This window comes from Geotrypetes seraphini, chromosome 3 (assembly GCF_902459505.1).
Source record: "Geotrypetes seraphini chromosome 3, aGeoSer1.1, whole genome shotgun sequence".
NCBI lineage: Eukaryota > Metazoa > Chordata > Amphibia > Gymnophiona > Dermophiidae > Geotrypetes > Geotrypetes seraphini.
This window is the reverse complement of record NC_047086.1, coordinates 209,540,677-209,562,643: the sequence shown is the minus strand read 5'-3', so window position 1 is coordinate 209,562,643 and position 21,967 is coordinate 209,540,677. Positions and strand designations below refer to the sequence as shown.

Genomic DNA, 21,967 nt, shown 5'->3' with positions numbered 1-21,967 from the left:
AAAATCAGCAGAAAAATTTAAATTTGAGGATTCTTAATTTTCCGGTTGCCAAGTTTATGTCTCCTAAAGAACTCTTTAAGAACTTTATGTTGAATGTCTTAAATGTACCTGAAGTAAGTCTTCCCCCGATACAAAGAATTTACTATATAAAACAAGTGCAGAAAGAAAAAGCTACAGCAGATGAAAATGCTCAATTAGATGTTTCTGATATTCTGCAATCTTCTGACATTGAAATTCAGGGAAGAGCAACTTTATTGGTCTCGTTGGTATTTCTTCAAGATAAAGAGATGTTGCTGAAATTATATTTCAATTTAAAGCAGATTTCCTATTTGGGGGAAAGGGTATATATATTTCCTGATGTTTCAAGGTGGACGCAGTCCAGAAGGAAAGAATTTCTGTTACATAGATCAAAGGTGATTGCTTTGGGGGCAAGTTTTCAGTTGCGATTTCCTTGTAAATGTTTTATTTCCTATCAAGGAAGTAAATATATATTTTTTGAACCTTCCCAATTAGGTTTTTTCCTTGAAGGTAAAGGTATCTCTACACAGTCCGAATGATACAGGTTAATAATGCGGTTAAGTTTATTTTGGATAGGTAAGATCTGACTGCTCTATTTCTTAAAGTTTTTAGTTTCCTTTGTATATTCCCCTTTCCCGAGGGGTTTTACTTTCATCTTGTCTCTTCTCCTTAAGTTGTGGACTGTATTATATGATTTATATGGATGTTTAAATTTCAATTCTTGGTATGTAATATGACTAAGAGAATAATATATTTCTGTATTTCTTTAAACATCTTGTATAGGATGCATTAAAATGATAAATAAATTAAAAAAAAAAAAAAAAGAAAAAGTAAAATATTATGTAGCATGCAGCTTGTATGTACAAATTAGGATCTATTTTTAAGCTGTGGTATACATGTGCTAGCGCTTACTGCAGCTTAGTAAAAAGACCACTAAGTTTAGATCATTGAAATAGCAAGCCTCACCTTAAATGGAGCAGGGACAGAGCTGGTCTCCACGTAATGCTTATTGTACCTTCATGTAACTCACCTTGAACCATGGCACCCCCAAAACTCTCCCCACATCCTGCTACTGTTGTGCTGTTTCAGCAGCGGCAAAACAAAGAAATGCATCGCAGGGCTACTCTGTTCATCCTCGCACTTGCTGGCTCTGTCCCAGCACTGAAAGTGATGTCAGAAGGGGGTGGGGTCGCAGCCGTGAGGATGAATATAGTGATCCCATAATGCCTTTATCTTTGTTTTGCCACAGTTGGAGAACGAGGGAGAGGCACATTGGATGGAGAGGGGGAGAGAGGGGGGGTCAGGTGCTGGATGGAGAGGGAGAGAGAGGGGGGATAAGGTGCTGAAGGGAAAGGGGGGACAGAGGGGTTAGGCACTGGATGGGAGGGGAGAGAGAGAGAAAGGGTGCAGATGCTGGATAGAAGGGGAGGGGATAGAGAAGGTGCAGATGCTGGATGGAAGGGGAGGGGATAGAGAGGGTGCAGATGCTGGATGGAAGGGGAGGGGAGAGAGAGGTCAGGCGCTGGATGGAAGGGGATTGTAGAGAGAGGGGCAGGCACTGGATAGAAGGGAAAAGAGGTCAGGTGCTAGCTGGAAAGAAAGGGAAGAGAGAGGAATATGGCACTGGATGGAAGGGAGGAAAGAGATGGTACAGACACTGGATGGAAGAGAGGAAAGAGAGGGGCAGACGCTGGATGGAAGGGGGAGAGGAAGAAGATGCTGGATGGAAGAGGGCTAGAGGAGATCAGACACTGGATGGAAGGGGGAGGGAGAGAAGGGGCAGATGCTGAATGGAAGGGAGGGAAGGGCAGATGCTGGATGAGAGGAGAGAGAGGGGGCAGATGCTGGGTGGAATGTGGAGAAGAGGAGAGGGAGTAGACACTGGATGGAAGGGGAAGAGAGAGGAGGAGGAGATGTTGAATGGAAGTGGGAGACAGGGTCAAATGCTGGATGGGAGAGAAGAAAAATTATAGACTGGGAAATAAGAGGAAGTGAAATAGAGCCAGCATGAGGGAAAGAGATGGCAAACTGTAGGTTGACACAGTAAAAAAAGGGGGAGGGGGAACTGCAGACTTTATAGTAGGAAAGAATTAAATCTAGGCAGAAAAATAAATTGAAGAAAGCTAAGTGGAAAAGGAGAAGAAAGAAGAGAAAAATGACAGATTGATAGAAAATCTACAACTACTATTAATTATTTCTATAGTGCTACTAGACATATGCAATGCTGTACATCAAAACACAGAAGAGATGGTCCCTGCTCAAAAGAGCTTGCAATCTAGTCAAGACAGACAAATTGGACAAGAAGGTGCATCAATACACTGTGCTCAGGTAGTTGAATTATAGAGGGAATGATAAGACAGATATTGGTGCTCAGATGGTGGGTTGGAGTTTGGAATTCAAAGAAGTGGGCTTTGATTCTGGATTTGAATACTGCCAGAGAAGGAGCCTGATGTATCAAGTCAGGCAGTTTGTTCCAGGCATACGGTGCAGCAAGGTAGAAGGGACAGAGTCTGTATTTAGCTGTAGAGGAGAAGGATACAGAGAGGGGGGCAGTGTGGGGAGAAAGGAGAAATACTGAGGCACTGCAGAGTGAATACACTTGTAGGTCAGTAAGAGGCGTTCGAACTGTATGTAGAAATAGATAGGGAGCCAATGAAATGACTTGAGGAGAGGGGTAATGTGGGCATAGCAACCTTGAGGGAATATGAGGCATGCAGCAGAGTTCTGAACAAACTGAAGGGGCGAGAAATGGTTTAGCAGACGGCCAGTGAAAAGCAGGTTACAGTAGTCTAGGCGTGATGAGGGTGTGGTTGAGGGTCTTGGCAGTGTGCTCAGAAAGAAAGGGCCTGATTTTAGCTATATTGTAGAGAAAAAAATGACAGGTTTTGGCAGTCTGCTGGATATATGAAGAGAAGGAGAGAGATGAGTCAGAGATTATCCCAAGATTACAAGCAGACAAGACAGAAAGGATGAGGGTGTTCACAGAAATAGACGAGGGGGGATGAGGAGACACAGGTTTAGGTGGAAAGATAAGGAGCTCAGTCTTGGTCATGTTTAATTTTAGATAGCAGCGAACCATCCAGGTAGCGATGTCAGACAAGCAGGCTGAAAACTGGGACTGAATGTCTGTTGAGATTTTAGGTGTAGAAAGATAGATCTGCGAGTCATTGGAATAAAGGTAATATTGAAAGCCATGGGAGGAGATTAGAGCACCAAGGGAAGAAATGTAGATGGAAAAAAAGAGGTGGTCCCAGAACAGAGCCCTGAAGTACACCGATTGACAGCGGGATGGTGGTGGAGGAGGATCCACCACAGCATATGCTAAAGGTGTGATGGGAAACAGGGAAGAAAACATGGGAAGAGGGTTAAGAGGAAAATAAGGAAAGGAGAAATCAGAGACTGGGACCAACATATTAAGAAAAAGTAAATGACCAGAGACAAAAGTAAAAAAAGAGAATTTTATTTTTAGTTTAGGATAAAGTAGTGTGGTAGCTGTGTTGTAAACATTAATAATAATGAAAATGGAAATAAGATGATATCTTTTTACTGGACTAATTTTAATACATTTTTGATTAATGCTTAGAGACCAAACCCTCCTTCCTCATGTCAGAGCAGAGTACCATAACTGCTGTATACTGTCCAAGCCTGAGGAAAGAAGTTTTGGTCTCTAAAAGCTAATTGAAAAATGTATTTAGTCCAATAAAATGGTATCATATTAGCCAGATTTTGTTTTATTTGTATTTGTTAACCTATAGTGTAATGACTGTAATATATCAGTTTTTGAAATTTACTTCTGCTATCTTTATATACAAAACTGCAGTAAAGGTTTCTACCATGGGTTGGTGAGGTAAATGCTGAGATACTCATAAGAAGTTTATTCTGCTATCTTTATATTTTGCATAGTACAGGGGAATGTTCATCACTTTTTCTCTTTCTCCAGTGTTGCACTGTGGCTTCTTGTGAGAGAATCGGGGAATGAGCTGAAGAATCTAATCTAATCTAATCTAATCTAATCTAATCTTCAATTTCTGGGTTGCTCTTTGCCTATCTAGGTTCAAGGCGACTTACCAATCAAGAAGTATACTGTACATTAGATTTAGGAGTTTCAACAATGAAATATAAAGTAAGCAGTATACTATGAGTTAGTTACCAGAGATAGGAGATGTAGTAATTATTCAATAGAGGTGAACATTGAGATGTCATTAGAATTACAGAGCAGTTGAGTTAGATCCAAGTAGATTGGTGCGATTATATTATGTAGACTAGAGTATGGAGAGGGAGCTCTTGTAGTTTCTGGAAGGGCAAAATGCTGTGTAGGTTGCTGTGGAAGAGAATGGGGGGGGGGGTGAATGTAGAGGACAGCATCGGGAAGGGGGCCAGAGAACAAGGGGGAGCTGTAGAGGAGAACATTGGGAAGGGGGTTGTAGAGCATGGAGGGGGGAGGCTATCCTGAATGTTGTTTATAGCCCATTATCAGTAGTAAAAGAAATATTTTAGTAGCTTGAGTTAATTAGATATGGAATGATACAGCTGAATTAAATATTGTTAAATTAGTAGATGGAATTCCTATTAAAGTAGCAATCATTGGGGCTGAGAAAGGAGAGGGGTCCCACAAGGGTCAGTGCTGGGACCACTGCTATTCAATATATTTATTAATGACCTGGAAACAGGGACAAAGTGTGAAGTTATAAAATTTGCGGATGACACAAAACTCTCCGGTAAGGTTAAATCTGTAGAGGAATGTAAAGAACTTCAAAGGGACCTGAACAAACTGAGTGAGTGAGCAAATAAATAGCAAATGAGCTTCAATGTAGAGAAATGTAAAGTTATGCACATAGGGAAAGGGAACCCGATGTACAACTACACGATGGGGGTGATGTTACTGGGGGAAGGCAACCTAGAAAAGGACTTGGGGGTTTTGGGGATAGAACAATGAAACCGGCGGCACAGTGCGCAGCGGCCTCAAAAAAGGCGAACAGAATGTTCGGCATTATCAAAAAAGGTATCACTACCAGAACCAAGGAAGTTATCCTCCCGCTCTATAGGGCAATGGTGCGACCGCATCTGGAGTACTGCGTTCAGTACTGGTCGCCGTACCTTAAGAAGGATATGGCGATTCTCGAGAGGGTCCAGAGGACAGCGACAAAAATGATAAAGAGCATGGAAAACCTCTCATATGTTGAGAGGCTAGAGAAGCTGGGGCTCTTTTCCCTGGAAAAGCGGAGACTTAGAGGGGATATGATAGAAACTTATAAGATCATGAAGGGTATAGTGAAGGTAGAGAGGGCCAGATTCTTCAGACTGGCGGGGGCAACAAAAACTAGAGGGCACTCAAAAAAATTGAAGGGAGATAGGTTCAGAACAAATGCTAGGAAGTTCTTCTTCACACAAAGGGTGGTGGCCACCTGGAATGCGCTTCCAGAGGAGGTGGTAGAGTAGAGTACGACTTTGGGGTTCAAAAGGGGATTGGATGAGTTCCTGAAGGAAAAGGGGATCCAGGGGTACAATTAGAGGGTTACTATACAGTACAAAAGGCTGTAAAGTAATAGAGTAGTAGAGTAATAGATCACTACAGGTCATTGACCTGGGGGGCCACCGCGGGAGCGGACTGCTGGGCATGATGGACCTATGGTCTGACTCGGCAGAGGCAATGCTTATGTGCTTATGTGATGATCTGTGGTGTTTGATTCTTATTACATTTTAAACAGAGGTAGCCTTGTATTAAAGCCTTGTATTAAGTGCTTTAAGAGAGAGGGAGAGGGAGAAGAAAACCTTCTTTCAGAACATGACATTAAGAAATGTAGATGTTTCAGTGTGTAGTTTAATTTTGTGGTTACCATTATACAGTGGAAACTCGCTTGATTCGTTCCCCCCCCGAGGCCAGCGGCACCACTCTACCCCCCTCCCGAGAACTGGCATTGCTCCCCCCGCTCATGAAGGCCCCCCCGCATGATCCACCATCCCCCCAACGATCCGGCATCCCCCCCGCTCGCTTTGCCCCCACCGCCGCTATCCGGCATCCCCCAAGCACCCATCCGAGATTCTCGGAGAGAGCGGGAACTCAAAGGCCTTAAGAATGCGCAGATGCTCAAGGCCCAGCAAAAAGAAGACGGCAGATCTTCGGGCACCGGCACCGGCATGTCCTGTGCCAGATGGGGGTTTGCGATGTGTTCGGGTGTGTGGATGGGTGTGTGGGGGATGCCGGATCACGGCGGGGGCGGGGGGGGGGCAGGAGGGAGTGGGCTTCCCTCATGCCAATTTTGTTTTGCAGGGGGGGTGGCATTGGCACGACAGGAGAAAGTGGGCTTTCCTTCTGCCAATTTTCTTTTATTGGAGGGGGTCAGCACGGCAGGAGAAAGTGGGCATTCCTCTTGCCGTTTTTACTGCTGGGGGGGAGGTTGGTTCACAGTGCCTGTTCATGGGGAGGGCCATCATTGGCGGGGAGCAGGGTGCTTTTTTTTAAAGGGGCAGATATTGTGCATTCGGTGCTATTGAAAAAAAGGTTTCCTGCCCTGAACAGCTGAGTGGCAGGAGGCTTTCACCTACCTCTCAGCTGTTTGGGCTTACCCTGCCTGCTCTGCGTATGTATAAGAGTCACTTTCACGAATGTCCGCATGATTCATTTGCAAACAAATGTTTTAGTGCATCAATAGCTCTTTATAAATCAGCCAAAAAATTGGATTGGTGCAGACCCACATGGTCTCACCATTTCTCTTAGTGCATCTAGCCCTAGGACTGGAGGACTCAGGGGATAAAAACTGCTTTTCATTAAGGATTTTAGCCTCGAATCACCTCAAACACATAATCAATTGTTTTAATTTTAAATTGTCATAGTGTTAGTTTCCTTGAACACTTTTACTTTCTTTCCCATAATTTTTGTTGTTATTTTACCAACATAATGTAAGTAATCTTAACCTTTGTTTCTACTGATCTAATTGTCTTACTATACTTTTTTTTTTCTTTTTAACAGTTCTTTTATACACTTTTAATTGGTTTTTTAATAGACTAACTATCTTGCTGCAAGTATTTTATTAACTGTTTCACTGCATGTTGTTAGCATATCTGTTATTTAATAGTTTGTTTTCATCTGATTAACTTATTATTTGTTTCTGGTTCCCTTAGTCCCTCCATCTTGAATTGCCGCCGCAAAGCGGCGGCCCGCTGGACACACCTACCTATCAGCTGGTATATGCCGATATATACTCTGCCACTTGTGGTGCACCGCCGCAAAGGCAAGCGCCAAAGGAGCGCACTTAAGGAGCAGGTCCTGCTCCTTAATGTGCTCCTTTGTGCGCAACTTTGTACACTCCTTAGGTTTTTCTTTTGTTCCTCTCCGTTATTAATTTCTTCTAAAACTACTTTTCAGCTGTCTCTCGGTAAAACTTACACCAAAACTTACGCTTGTTTAATACTGCACTTTCTGCTCTTTGGACATAATCAATTTTTAATGGAATCTGCCCCATCTCAGATCCCAGTTCTATGGGGCCATAGACATGCCTTACTAACTCAAAACAAAGCCCCACATGGACAAACGATACACACACCCAGCAACACTACAAGGCCTTAAACTTACATTCAGCAACACACTCAACCAACAGCATTCACATTCCCACAAGAAAGAGGGAAAAGAAAAAGAAAAGAAGTGGAGAAAAAGGTCTCGTTCGGCTTCATCTGGTCTAAAAAAAACTCCACTCCTACAAAAGCTGTTTTATATGTAAATGCCAAAGAATAGTCCAAAAACAAGGCACCTAAAGCAGCCTGCCAGGTGGTATCAACCAGCACGCCTAGTACTGATGAAAGTTAGTGGGTGAATGTAACAAAAGGCAGTATAATCCAGCTCATAACATCCACAGTAGAAGCAAGAAAAAATAACTTAACTGCTAATGGCTTCCAAATCCAGGCCGGGCAGTCCTTGCACCCAACGGGGAACCCTCCGTTTCGCAAGAAAACGCTGCGTCAGGGGTGTTCATATCATTACTTCACATCTGGATATTCCAGACCCACCATACTCCTCAAACATCCTTACCCCTTCATCAAACAAGACTGGTGCAGAGAAACTCTTCACCCCAGCTCTAAAGAAGCCCATCCACATGCAGACACCAATCAAAAACGCTCAGACTCAAAAGAAGGCGGACTATTCTATCTGGGCATTTAAACCCTCAGGGTGGACTGATTGTAACTGATAGATCCATCTTTGCTCCTTTTGCCAAAGGAGCCATCTTCAATCACCCCGTCGAACTGGGAGTGCAATATGTTCAATCACAATACATCGCAAAGCTCCAAAATCATGATGTGCTTCCAAACAATGCATCACCAAAGGTTCTTCCAAACGCCGGGTATTCAAACATGATCTGTGTTCAATAAGTCTTGTCTTGAACTGACGGTAAGTATGCCCAACATAAATTTTCAAACAGGGGAAAAGAATCACATAAATCACCCCCTCAGTGGAGCATGAAGTAGAACACCTCAACCTGTAGACAAAACCAGTCTTAGGATGTTGAAACACATCAGATTCGATCATTAAAGGACAGACAGAGCAATGACCACATATCCGATGTCCCGGTGTTATGGCTGCATATGTATCAGATGGAGCTCTCAAAACATTGGGGCTTAAAACATCACCCAAATTTCGATTACGCACATAGAAAAACAAGATCTTGAGCTGTTGAAAACAAGGATGTATCTTTAAAATATTAAGATGTCGGCGGATCACTTGCTGTGAACATCTCAACAACTGATTGTAAGTGGAGACAAATGGGACCAAATCCTGAGTGGGAACATCGTCCCGATACTGTAATAAAGCCTCCCTATGATTGTACAGAGCCCTCTTCCTAGCCTGGGCTACCACAGAAACCGGATATCCCCTATTAATAAATTTATCCTGTAAGGTCACCGATGGATGACGGAACTCAGCTGTAGTCTTACAGATGTGCCTATACCTCAGAAACTGGGCAAAAGGGATGCTAGTTTTCATAGCATGAGGGTGCATACTACTGAACTGCAGCAGGGAGTTACGATCAGTGTCTTTAGTGTACACCGTGGTACACAAAACTCCATCCACTAATTCCACCAAAACATCCAAAAAAGCGATCTTGGTTTGATGAAACTTCATTTCAAATCTCAAGGAGGGATGGCACCCATTAATGTAGACATTAAATGCCAACAGCTCTTCCAAAGATCCTCTCCATAGACAAAAAATATCGTCTATAAAGCGGAGTCATCCCACCATCAAAGGAAAAATCCAGAAGAGTAAACAAACTTCTCCTCAAACGAACCCATAAACAGATTAGCTATAGTCAGGGCAAAAGCTGCACCCATAGCAACTCCTGACAATTGCATATAGAACTGACCCTCAAACAAAAAAATAGTTCTTTTTCATAGCCAGAGCACTCAATTCTAGCAAAAACTCCAGGGGCACCAACCACGGACAAGGCATTTGATTCAAAAAATCTGATAATATCTTCAAAGCCTCGTCCTGTGGGATAGAAGTATACAGGGATGCCACATCAAGGGTCACAAAGAACGTCACCTCAGATGTCATGGATTCCCAACTCTCCAGAAAGCCAGTAAGGGATATATTCTGGCCCTAATCCTCTAATATTAATTTTTAGTGGGGCCATAGACATGCCAGATGAAGCTGAACTGAGGCCTTTTTCTCCACTTCTTTTCTTTTTCTTTTCCCTCTTTCTTGTGGGAGTGTGAATGCTGTTGGGTGTAAGTTTAAGGCCTTATAGTGTTGCTGGATGTGTGTATCGTTTGTCCATGTGGGGCTTTGTTTTGAGTTAGTAAGCCATAGACATGCCCCATACCTATTTCAGCCATTACTAATTCTTCTAATTTGGTTAAGTTATCCCCTAATACTCTTGAGGAAGTCTATAATCCTTCAATTCCCCTTTCACCAAATACACTTAATTTAGGTCTCATCAACGCTAGATCTCTATGTTGCAAATATCATGCCATTAAAGACCTTATAACCAATCATTCTTTGGATCTTCTTTTCATCGTAGAAACCTGGCTTTCTGAAGGCGATGAGGCTTACCTCACTTATGCTAGCCCTCCAGGCTATAATTTCTGCTTTAATCATCGCACTGTTAAGAAGGGAGGCGGCCTTGCCATCATTTACAAATCTTCCTTATCCGTAGTCGTAGAAATCATGCAAACTAAAAGTCTCATTGAACATATTCAACTCAAAATTAAAACGAACCCAATTATTGACCTATTGTTATTATATATCCCTCCTCCTATCAATCAGTCCTTAGTTACCCAGGTGTTATCTATTATTTCTGACTTCTCTACTACTTCACAATTCCCTCTTCTTCTTGGGGATTTCAATCTTCATTTCAATGAGATTCTTAATCAATTTACATCTGAATTTAGTACCCATGTTAACGATCTTAATTTTGTAGCATTAAATTCTGGCCCTGCTCACATAAAGGGTCACACTTTAGATATGATTTTTGTCCCCAGTGAATTGCTTTTACATTTTTCAAAACCTATCATACATAAGGTTCCCTGGTCCAATCATAGTTTCATTCAATCAGGCTATACATTGCAGTCTCCATCAGACATTCCACAATTACCTGTCTCCTCAAGAGACTTCCAAAATATCAATGACTCCCTTATCTCTGCCACATTATCAATCAATCCCAAAGAATTCAACGAAGCTACTATAAATGAACAAATAATCATCTGGAACAACGCCCTTTTATTTAATATAGCACCAATAACTACTCGAACAATTTCCCCTAAAAAACAACGCAGCCCTTGGTTTAATTCTTCTCTCCTATTACTAAAACGACAACTGCGTTCTGCTGAACGCAAATGGGGTTCTAAACCTACCCGAAACAATTTAGAATATTACAAGAAACAATCCCAATTTTATCGTCAATCGATTAATGCAGTAAAGAAACAATTTTATATTAAAAAGATCTCTAAAGTAAGGAATTCATCAGCTCTTTACAAAATTCTCAAACAACTAACTTATTTTAAACGTAAACCAGCCACCTCTATGGAAGAATCCCCTTCAGCCCAAAGCTTAGCTGATTTCTTTCAGACAAAAATTAAATTAATAAGATCAAACATTGTCAGTAAAGTTACTAATTCCCCGGGTGTTAATTGATCCAGCAACAACGAAAAAGAAGAAATTTTGAATAATTCCTTAACTGCCAAATGTTCCAATTTCTTGTTACACTCATTAAACGAAATTGAAAATATGCTTCACTCTATTAATATAAAGGCTTCTAAAGCTGAGCCCCTTCCTCCTTTTCTTTTAAAACGATACTTCTCTGTATTCGGGTCCTATATTCTTCAAATGACTCACAAAAGTCTTTCTACCACAACCCTCCCAGCTGACTGGAAACATTCAGTCCTACAACCTATTACTAAAGATCCCCAAAACACCTTAAAGGACAGTTCCAATTACCGCCCAATTGCTAATCTACCATTTTTAGCCAAATTAATAGAAAAGATCGTTTATCAACAGTTATCAGATTTCATTGACAAAACACAGGCTTTACATCCTAATCAAACTGGTTTTCGCAAAAATCATTCCACAGAACACTCTCTTCTAGGACTTACCACAACTATTCACTACTATCTTGATCAACATAAGACTGTTCTACTTATCTCATTAGATCTCGCTGCCGCTTTCGATACAATAGATCATCATTGCCTTCTTCAATGACTCGCATCCATCGGTATATCAGATCAAGTCCTTCAATGGTTTAAATCTTACTTTTCTGATCGGTTTTCTACCGTACATTTCAACAACTCAATCTCCAAGTCTTTCAATTCGAACTTCAGAATACCACAAGGTTTCTATATTATCCCCCTTACTTTTTAATGTCTACCTGGCCCCCCTCTTAACTCTCTGCCAATCGATAGGATTTACAGTATACGCTTATGCTGATGATCTACAACTTTTGCACACCCTCGACCCCCACCTGCCAAAACGATATTTCCATCATCAATCTTAAATTAGCCAAAATCCATGATTGGCTAAATGCCAACATGCTTTCATTAAGCATTACTAAAACCAGTACAGTGCTCGTTCCATGGAAAGAAGGGTTACAGTTAATAGCTCCAGTTTCCGTCAATACTGTTCCTCTTAAACAAACTACTACAATAAAAATACTAGGTATTCTCATTGATAATAAGCTTTCATTCCATCCCCAAATTAGTGCACTGATAAAAAACTGATTTCACAAACTAAGGATGATTAGATCTTTAGCTCCCCTTCTTGATGCTAAATCCCTGAACGTGTTAATTCATTCGCTTGTAATATCCAAAATAGACTATTGTAATTCACTATTAAAAGGGATATGCCTAAAAGATATAAAACGTCTTCAACTTATTCAAAACACTGCTATAAAAATTATTTTGGGTTCAAATAAATTTGACCACGTCACTCCATTACTGCAAAAAGCTCATTGGTTGCCTGTTTTACATAGGATAACATATAAAATCGCCCTCCTGACTTTTAAAAATTTACAAACCAATGCTCCGGCATTTAGAGATAGACTCTTGATCCCTTATGATCCCCCTAGAGCCTTAAGATCAGCCTCCCAGCATACCCTTAATGTCCCATCCCTGAAGATAATCGGCACTCGTCACATCCTAATGTTTTCAGTAACCGCTCCTTTGATCTGGAACTCTCTTCCTCTATATTTAAGAGCCAAATGAAACATGCAGAAGTTCAAAAGCAGTTTAAAGTGTTTTCTCTTTAAGGATGCATATAACTGTTTCTCATTTCCATTTCACCAATTCTTAATTATTTTTTTATTTTATTTCCCATTTCCTATTGTATTTTCCTTTTATATATTCTTTCTATAAAAAAATTGTATTTCTGCCCCCTTCTCCTATTGTTTTAATGGCTTGAGTTTGTCTATTTTGTCCTGGTTTGTCCAATAATTTAATACATATAAGATTACAATGCTGACATGTTTATCTTCCTGTAATTTTTAAATACTTTGTTCAGCGCTTTGTACTGCTGGATAAGCATTTAATCAAATACTTTGAATAAACAATGAAGATTTAATAGGAAAGTCTAGCAAATTTATGTACAAGTGGAGGCATTGTATCCAGTCAACTACTCAGGTTATCCATAATGACTATGCATGAGATAAATTTGCATATAATGGAACTTTCTAACATGCAAATCTTTCTCATGCATACTAGGTGTGTTAATCCTGAAAACTTAGCTGGTAGGTGTGCCTCCAAAAGAGGGATGAGAAGCACTGGTGTAAACAACAAAAGCATAATTACTTACCTAAGTGAGCTATCCTGTTGAGCCGGGGATCAAATCCCACCTGCAGCACCTTTTGTGTGCGTGCCAGGAAAAAGTTTACAACACCATCTGTCACCACACAGTTGGGGAAACCCTTGATGACATGATAGAAGCCTTGTTGTACGTTCAGGCAATCTCCAGCTATCCCCCCTGACTGAACACTTATCTTCTTTCGGTAAGTGGTAGAGAATCCAGTGAGCTCTCTCACAGCACCTCCCACCTGTAAATAATAAAACACAAACAGTCAAACACACAACTTTCCAAGGGGCTGGACAAACTAAGGGTATTTTATAATGAAACACCCATGTGGGAAGTCTAAAAAGGTTCCTATTTTAAGCCTAAGTGCCTTTATAAAATAAGTATAGACAGTCTCTGACTTACGTCGGACTCATACTTATGAAACAGGATCCTCATTCTACCTTTGGTGTTCCAACGTACTCCTCTTCCTCCCTCCCAAAATGTCCCTCTCCCTCCCTCCATTCTGTGGCCCAAGTACATGTCTCCCTCCCGCAGGTGTTTACCTTCTTCTGGCCAGCTCCCTCCTCCTTCCAGCCACAGTCGCTTCTCTTCACAAAACTGTGGGCAGCAGCTCCTAAGCGCAGCTGACCCATTTGCCTGCCCTCTGATGTCAGAAGTCAAAAGGTAAACACCCGTTGGAGGGAAGCACGAACTTGGGACACAAAATGGAAGGAGGGAGAGGGGCACGTTGGGACATGGGAGGGAGATGGAGGGACGTATTGGGACTCGGGAGGGAGCGCAAACTTCGGACAAAGGATGAAAGGAAGGAGGGAGGGGGAATGAACTTGGGGCACAGAATGTAGAGAGGGAGGGGGAGCATTAACTTGGGCCATAGGATAGAAGAATGGAGAGAGTTAGGGAAAGAGATGCTGAGGTTGGGGAGGGAATAGAGTGTCTGAGTGAGAGGGAAAGAGAGATGGTGCAGATGGGGAGATGAAGAAAGAGGAGAATTGTTGGGCATAGGGAGGAAGAGAGAATTATTGGACATGGTGGTGGGAGAGGAGTGAGGTAGAGATGCATGGGGGAGAGAGAGAGAGAGAGAGATGTTGGATGTGGTGGTAGAGAGGGAACAGTGGAATGGATGCAAGAGGGACCTCAAGCAGGTGGAGAAGGTGGGAAGAATACTAAATTCCAAGTTACATACAAATTTAACTTAAGAATGGTTTTAAAAACGGAACTCATCCATAACTTGGGGACTGTCTATACTCAGAACAACATCCCTTAAAGCATGCTGGAAAAATAGTGTAACTATGTGCATGTACTCAGTTTATGCATTTGTATATTTTATTTGGTTTTAATTTTTATAACACGGTTAACACTACCTCAAGGAATACATTTTGAACAGGAATTCATGGAGCTCCATAGCTATGATCCAGTAATTCTGGGACTAAGAGTGGTGGTGGTACAGAGAAGTATAGAAAGGGCATCTGGACTAGTGAACTTACAGTGAGTGGCAGTGTCAGGCCTTTTTTTTCTTTTTTTAATATTGTATTTTTTTTCCTCTTTCTCTCCTATATGTCTCTTGTCTTTATAATTAACCTTTCAGTATGATGTATCGCTATGTAATGTGTGTGTATGTGTGTGTGTGGGGGTTCCCCCCTTTAATTTTAACCTTGCATTTTTATTGTATACCGCCTAGGCGTAATGATAGGTGGGATATCAAATACAGTGGTATCTTGGTTTGTGAGCATAATTTGTTTCAGAAGCATGCAAATTTCCCCATAAGAAATAATGGAAACTCAACCACAACCCAAAAACTTTAATACAAAATACTATATGTATTTGTATTGCAAGACCTCGCTCGTTTAGAATAGTCACTACACTCCCGCAGCGTCAGAGAGAGAGAAGAACCATCGGCTCAGTTGTGATGATGTGATGTGTGTATACTGTATGTACTCGTATTGCAAGACTTTGCTCGTTTAGAACAGTCACTATACTCTTGAAGTGTCAGAGAGAGAAGACCCATCGGCTCATTTGTGACGTGTGCATACTGTATGTACTTGTATTGCAAGACATTGCTTGTTTATCAAGTTAAAATTTAATAAAATGTTTTGCTTGTCATGCAAAACACTTGCATACCAAGCTACTTGCAGTCCAAGGTTTTACTGTATATAATAACCTTGAAACTCGGGATATAGTTTGTTTTATGTGAGGAGATATCAGAATCCAAGCCTTTCGTATGCTTTCAGTTTTTGGGGGGGTTTTGATGGGGGGATTATAAGGGGAAAGGAAAAGGGGATGGAAGGGAGGGGAGGGGAGAATTTAGGAAGTTTATAAGGAATTCTTTATAAAAAAATTTTTTTTTATTGATGATCCTGTATTTGTTTATTTGTTTGTAACTACTTGGCTCTTTGATATTGTATTTCATTTTTTGTATCTAATAAAGAGATGTCAACTTAAAGTAAAATGCCAAGTAAGGTTATAGAACAAAATCAAGAATACACTTAATAGTCCGCAATCATGGGAGGAGACCAGGCTCACAATCCAGAGGACGATGGAATCAATAAATAATAATAATAATAACTTTATTTTTGTATACCACAATACCACAAGCAGTTCAGAGCGGTTTACAGAGGAAGAGACTGTATACAGGCAGCGATGTTACAGAAAAGGACTTTCAAATTACATTAGCATGCCATGAGTAGTCAAGATTTGTCTGGAAGCATTTCAAAGATACAGCAAGGCAGGAAAGGAGTCAGAGAAATTTATTAAAGAGATAGGTTTATTTTTGCCACAGATGTCTGTCTTAACTTTTTCCCCCTTTTTCTCCTGATTTCAGACTCCCAGAGTGGCTAATGACTCCCCTTGTGTTTCCCAGAGGTCAGAGCAGGTCTGTTCAAACTGGGTTCAGCACAACAGCTTGCACCTGGCCAAAGCTCAAATCCCAAAACTGAAATAGGTGAGAATGATGTACTGCAACCTTTCTTCGCCCCTGTGATGAATTATCTACATTTTCACAATACTAGCATGTTTCACACTTGTTTTTCCTTCAGAAGGCTGTTTTACAAAGATGCGCTAAATCCATGCATGCGCTAACTACTAACACGTGCATAGGATAACATGTACGGGTTAAGTTTTACCATGCGCTGAAGCAGCACTGTTTAGGCGCCGTTAGCGTATGCTAAAGGTTAACGCATGCATGTTATCCTATGGACGCGTTAGTAGTTAGCGCATGCGTGGATTAAGCGCACCTTTGTAAAACACAGCCTAAAACTCACCAATCAGCTCTTAATTTGTCTCAATCCATCTTCCTTTTTCTTCAGCCTGCCTTCTCCTACTAGGAGCAGATTCTGGGACCTTACCAATTCTACCACAGTAACAACTTGGACCTATGAGTGCCTTACTCTGCATAACTGTCATCCATCTGATCGAACTGCAGTTGCCTGATATTACACTTGCATGCTGCTTTCCTGGACTGTGCAATAAAAATCTTATACCATTTTTCACCTTGTGCTTATTTAAATTGAGTAGCAGCCGGACATTAGTGTTTCCTTAATAAGCACCACTTCAGCTACTTGGTCACATTGACCTTTGTCTTATCTAGTGTTCCATGAGGCCCAGGCTGCAAAGGGGTGGGGGGTGGAGGTGGCAAATAGGGTAGCTGGCATTAGAGAATGACACGGTGACAAAATTCATCACCATTCCCATCCCCGCGGATAACCGCGGGAAATAATCCCATGTCATTTTCTATTTCAACCTCGGTCCTTCTACATCAGCATTCTTCAAAGTAAAGCTTGCGGGTCAGTGATTATGCCCAATTATACTCTGATTCTTTCCTCTCTCCTTAAAGAATGACATGAAGATGGTTTCCCGTGGTTATCCGCGGGGACGGGAACGGTGATGAATTTTGTCACCGTGTCATTCTCTAGCTGGCAAGTCTCCTGCCTCACAGCCTGCAACCAGCATAATATTTGAGAACATGAGAGGTGGAGAGGATGAACCAGGTGCCTTAACTTGGTGGCTTCTTTCAGTCAGGGGAGAGGTTTCCTACCCTTACAGCTTGAGATATGCTGAACTGCATCCAATTTGGCATGCTTCGGGTGCTCCGTTATAGAGCCGCAAGCATGCTGATGCTACTGCCCAAACGACGCCTAAATGGAACAGTATAATCCAATTAGAATTGCTATGACTTTATGGCTGATTCTGTAGCACAGTGGTTAGAATGAAGGTTAGGGTATGAGCCTGGTATGGGTTCAACTCCCTCATGTCCTTTAGCTGACAAAATACTCATTTAATAAAAATGACAAGCTACAGACCAATCACATCTAATTTTCATCTCAAACAGCACAACATTAGCAATACTAGAAACAATCTTTTCCAAAAGTTGAGTTTGCATTTGATAAAAACAGCAGTATTTGAATCCATGTCACATTTATTGAACCCTACTTGAGATTCTGGCTTTTGGGACAATGAAAGCAGTGCTTTAAGCCATTGAGCTATCAGTCTTTTGTCTCAGCTAATTGTGAGATGATAGCTAAGCAGATTTTACCTTAGCAGATCACTAAGCTATAATATGACAGGGGAGTCAGATTGGATGACCTAAATAGTATGTATCGTGCTAAAGCCTTTCTGGAGCTTAAACCACGTCTATCTGAAGCCTATACGATGCTCAAAGTCCTATGCTTTACACTTCTTATAGGAGCTAATGGTACCATTGCTATACAAGTTTCTGTGTAGCACAGGAGTGAAGCTATCCTTTTAAATATGGTATACTGTGTTTTTATTATCCTTTTAATGACGGTATACTTTGGTTTTATTATGTTAAAGCTTACAGTCCTGAAATAATGATAACAAATCAGTAAAAAAACATTTTTATATATAACATCATAGGGACGTCTATCTGACGTCTAAATGAGGAAAAAGTGGATTTTTGAAAACGAATATCAGACGTCTATCTGACGCCTAAGTAACGCTGAATGACACTTGTGCCACAAGGACGTCTAAAGCACGCCTAAAACTAGACGTAGTTTACAGAATTGGGGCCTACGTGTGCAAATGGTGTCAGAAAATTCAAAATGGTGCGACATGTAGATTGGGGATGAACCAGTTATGGTTTTGAAGCAGAGGCAGGCAAACTTGAAAATGACCCTTGCTTTCATCGGCAGCCAGTGTAGTTTTTTGTAATACGGGCTTACATGATCTAATTTTTTGAGACCATAAATGAGACGGACAGCAGCATTCTGAATGACTCTCAATCGTTTGATGGTTTTCTTAAAAGATCCCAAGTATATAATATTGCAGTAATCCAAGATGCTTAAGATCAGAGATTGAACCAGCAGTCGAAAAGAGAGGAACTTTGATGGTACAAAGTTTCCATAGGGTGAAGAAACAATAACAAAAGAAAATCAGAGTGCTAGGATACAAGTCATGCTGATTCTGATGGTATTATTGAAGCCTCTTTACTCTGAAGACAAGACTATAACTGAGATGAATCACATAAACTAGTGTTACAATATTTAGGAATTATTAGTAACAAATTCATGAAATAGATAGGTCTTTAGGTCTTTTTTGAAACATTTAAAATTAGATTGCTGGTTAATATTACTGTGTTTCCCCCAAAATAAGACCTATCCCGAAAATAAACCCTAACATGATTTTCAGGGTAGGTCCTAATATAAGCCCTACCCCAAAAATAAGCCCTAGTTGGATCGACCCCTGAAGGCCCTCCCGAATGTCCCCGACACTCCACGATTCGCCGGCGGAAGCACTTTCTCTCCCCCTTACCCATGCAGCATCTTTCCTCCCCTCTCACCCATCCCCTTGTGCAGCATCCCTCCTTCTCATCCCACGCAGCAGAACCCCGACGACCCACCCACCGCGAGGCCAACCTACCTCCATTCAAAACAGCAGCGGCGGCAGCACTGAACAGGCTGCTTCATGGCCTTCCCCGCCGGGGCCTTCCCATTCCTCTGCTACATCACTGATGATGTCATCAATGACGCGGAACCAGGAAGACCCCAGCAGGGAAGGCCGCGATGCAGCCTGTTTAGTGCTGCCGTTGCTGCTATTTGGAATGGGGATATGTCGGCCTTGCGATGGGAGGGTCATCGGGGTTCTGCTGCACAGGGGGATAGAAGGGAGAAATGGAAAGATGCTGCGCAGGGGGATGGATTGGCGGGGTCATTGGGGTTCTGCTGCATGGAAGGGGGGGGGGATGGCTTCCTATTATCTGTTCCACAAAGATTTGAAGACTTTTTTTTTGTCTGGAGAGGGTAGTTAGACAAGGGTGTCCATTATCTCATTTGCTATTTGATATTGTTCTGGAACCTTTGCTACTGGCTATTCAACAGGCAGAGGAGATACAGGGTATTCCTTATGCAGGTCGGAAATATAAAGTCTCTGCATATGCAGATGATATCTTGATTCATTTGAGGAATCCTGAATCGACCATTCCACATTTACTGGAATTGATAGATTTGGAAAATTCTCTGGTTCCAAAATAAACTGGAGTCAATCAGAGGTTCTTCCATTAAATGTAAATTGTACAAAAGGATTATTTGATACGTTCCCTTTTATTTAGAAGGAAGATGTTATAAAATATTTAGGTATCTGGATAAAAAGTACATTGGAAGAAACGATGAAGGTAAATGAAAAATCCTTATTGCTAAAGGTCATGGAAATGTGTGAGCAATGGAACCCTCTACATCTGTCTTGGTGGGGGAGAGTTCAAACGGTCAAGATGATGATTTTGCCTGTGGTTTGCTACCAAATGGGTATGTTGCCAGTTTATTTTCAAGGGTCCTTTCACAAAAAGTTAAATAGTATTCTGACAAAATTTATTTGGTTGGGGAAAACTGCGAGAGTTGCTCTAGTATCTTTACAAAGACCAATTGCGGAGGGTGGGGTAAATTTTCCCAATTTTTATTGGTACTATCAAGCCTATATAATGCGTCAAGGTATGTATTGGATCCTCCCTGAGCTCATGGAAAATCTTCCTGATTGGTTATGGCTGGAATGGCAACTCATGTGTCCACTGAGATTAAGTCACGTTCTAAGTATAAAGATTTGATTTGATTTCTTATATACCGCTATACCGTGAGGTTCACAGCGGTTTACAATGAAGATAGATTAAAGATACATTAAAATAAAATAAATAAAAATGGTTCTTTGTATTTCCCTAGCTGTCCCGAAGGTTCACAATCTAGCTAAAGTACCTGAGAAAACAATAAATAAAAATAAAATAAATGAAATAAAGTAAATTCCAGTCAGACAATAATATCTGATGTTAGAAGTTCATAAAGACGATATGCCAAGGAACGAAAGCTGGTATGCTCCTTGAGCCCTGATGTATGCAGCCAAGCCAACACACAATATTTCAGCCATGAGGTTTCCCAGGAAATAGTAATGAATGCCAAAATACAGGCTAGTCATTTAGATCAGAGTCAATGCAATGCTAAAATGCAGGCATGTCATTTGGATCAGATGACCTCTGCAACAGTCAGACAACCGCCACTATCATCTCGGTGCATCAGCTGCAATAAACGGTTAACTGCCACTATTCTCAGATCCGATATCTAGTATGGTATAGAACCCTGCTGGATCGGGAGAGGGGCGGATCTGTGCTCTTAAGTCTCTGCCACTGCTTCTGCTGCCTGCCACTGGTTTCGGTGTGGCCCTGGCGTCTCCTTGTGCTCACCGTTATCCCCTGCTGGATCGGGGGAGGAGCGGAGCTGTGCTCATTAAGTCCCTGCTGCTGATTCTGCTGTCTGCCGCTGATTTCGGTGCGGCCCCAGCGTCTCCTCGTGCTTAACCGTTAGCCCCTGCTGGATTGGGGGAGAGGCGGAATTGTGCTCTTAAGTCCCCGCCGCTGCTTCTGCTGCCTGCTTCTCTTTTCGGTGCGGCCCCGGCGTCTCCTTATGCTCATCGTTTTTCCCATGCTGGATCGGGGGAGGGGTGAAGCTGTGCTCTTTAGTCCCTACTGCTGATTCTGCTGCTTGCCGCTGGTTTCAGTACGGCCCCCGGTGTCTCTTCGTGCTCAACCGATTAGCCCCTGCTGGATCGGGGGAGGGGCGGAGCTGTGCTCTTAAGTCCCTGCCGCTGCTTTTGCTGCCAGCCGTTGGTTTCGGTACGGCCCCGGCGTCTCCTTGTGCTCACCGTTATCCCCTGCTGGATCAGGGGAGGGGCGGAGCTGTGCTCTTAAGTCCCTGCTGCTGATTTTGCTGCCTGTCGCTGGTTTTGGTGCAGCCCTGGCGTCTCTTTGTGCTCAACCATTAGTCCCTGCTGGATCGGAGGAGGGGTGGAGCTGTGCTCATAAGTCCCCGCCGCTGCTTCTGCTGCCTGCCGCTGTTTTCGGTGCGGCTCCAGCATCTACTTGTGCTCACCGTTATCTCCTACTGAATCAGGGAGAAGGAAGGAAGGACGTAGGAAGGGCCTCTGATGAAAATGCACCATTCTAGGCCTTTAGGTTTGTAGAGAGTTATGCTGCGATTCTATAACTATCAAACTCTAGGGGGGTAAATTCAAGGGGGTGGGGTTGTTAGAGTGGGCAGACTTGATGGGCTATAGCCCTTTTCTGCCGTCATCTTCTATGTTTCTATGTTTCTAAACTCCTCATTTCCAAGATGTTTTCTGACTCGCCCGAGTGAAAATTAAAAGAAAAAAAGTGCAGAACCCTGTAAAACTATGAATAAGGTATATGAAAGGAAC

The 21,967-nt window shown here is 42.0% G+C and overlaps 1 protein-coding gene across 5 annotated transcripts in view; it reads right to left on the bottom strand.

Moving 5' to 3' along the window:
• B4GALNT1 (beta-1,4-N-acetyl-galactosaminyltransferase 1) overlaps positions 1–21,967 on the bottom strand; it is a 284,601-nt gene that overhangs the window by 7,698 nt on the left and 254,936 nt on the right. For all 5 annotated transcript variants that reach the window (XM_033935405.1, XM_033935407.1, XM_033935408.1 and 2 more), the window contains one exon: positions 13,286–13,523. In XM_033935405.1, the coding sequence (XP_033791296.1) occupies positions 13,286–13,523 (238 nt within the window). The remainder of the gene's footprint in view (positions 1–13,285; positions 13,524–21,967) is intronic.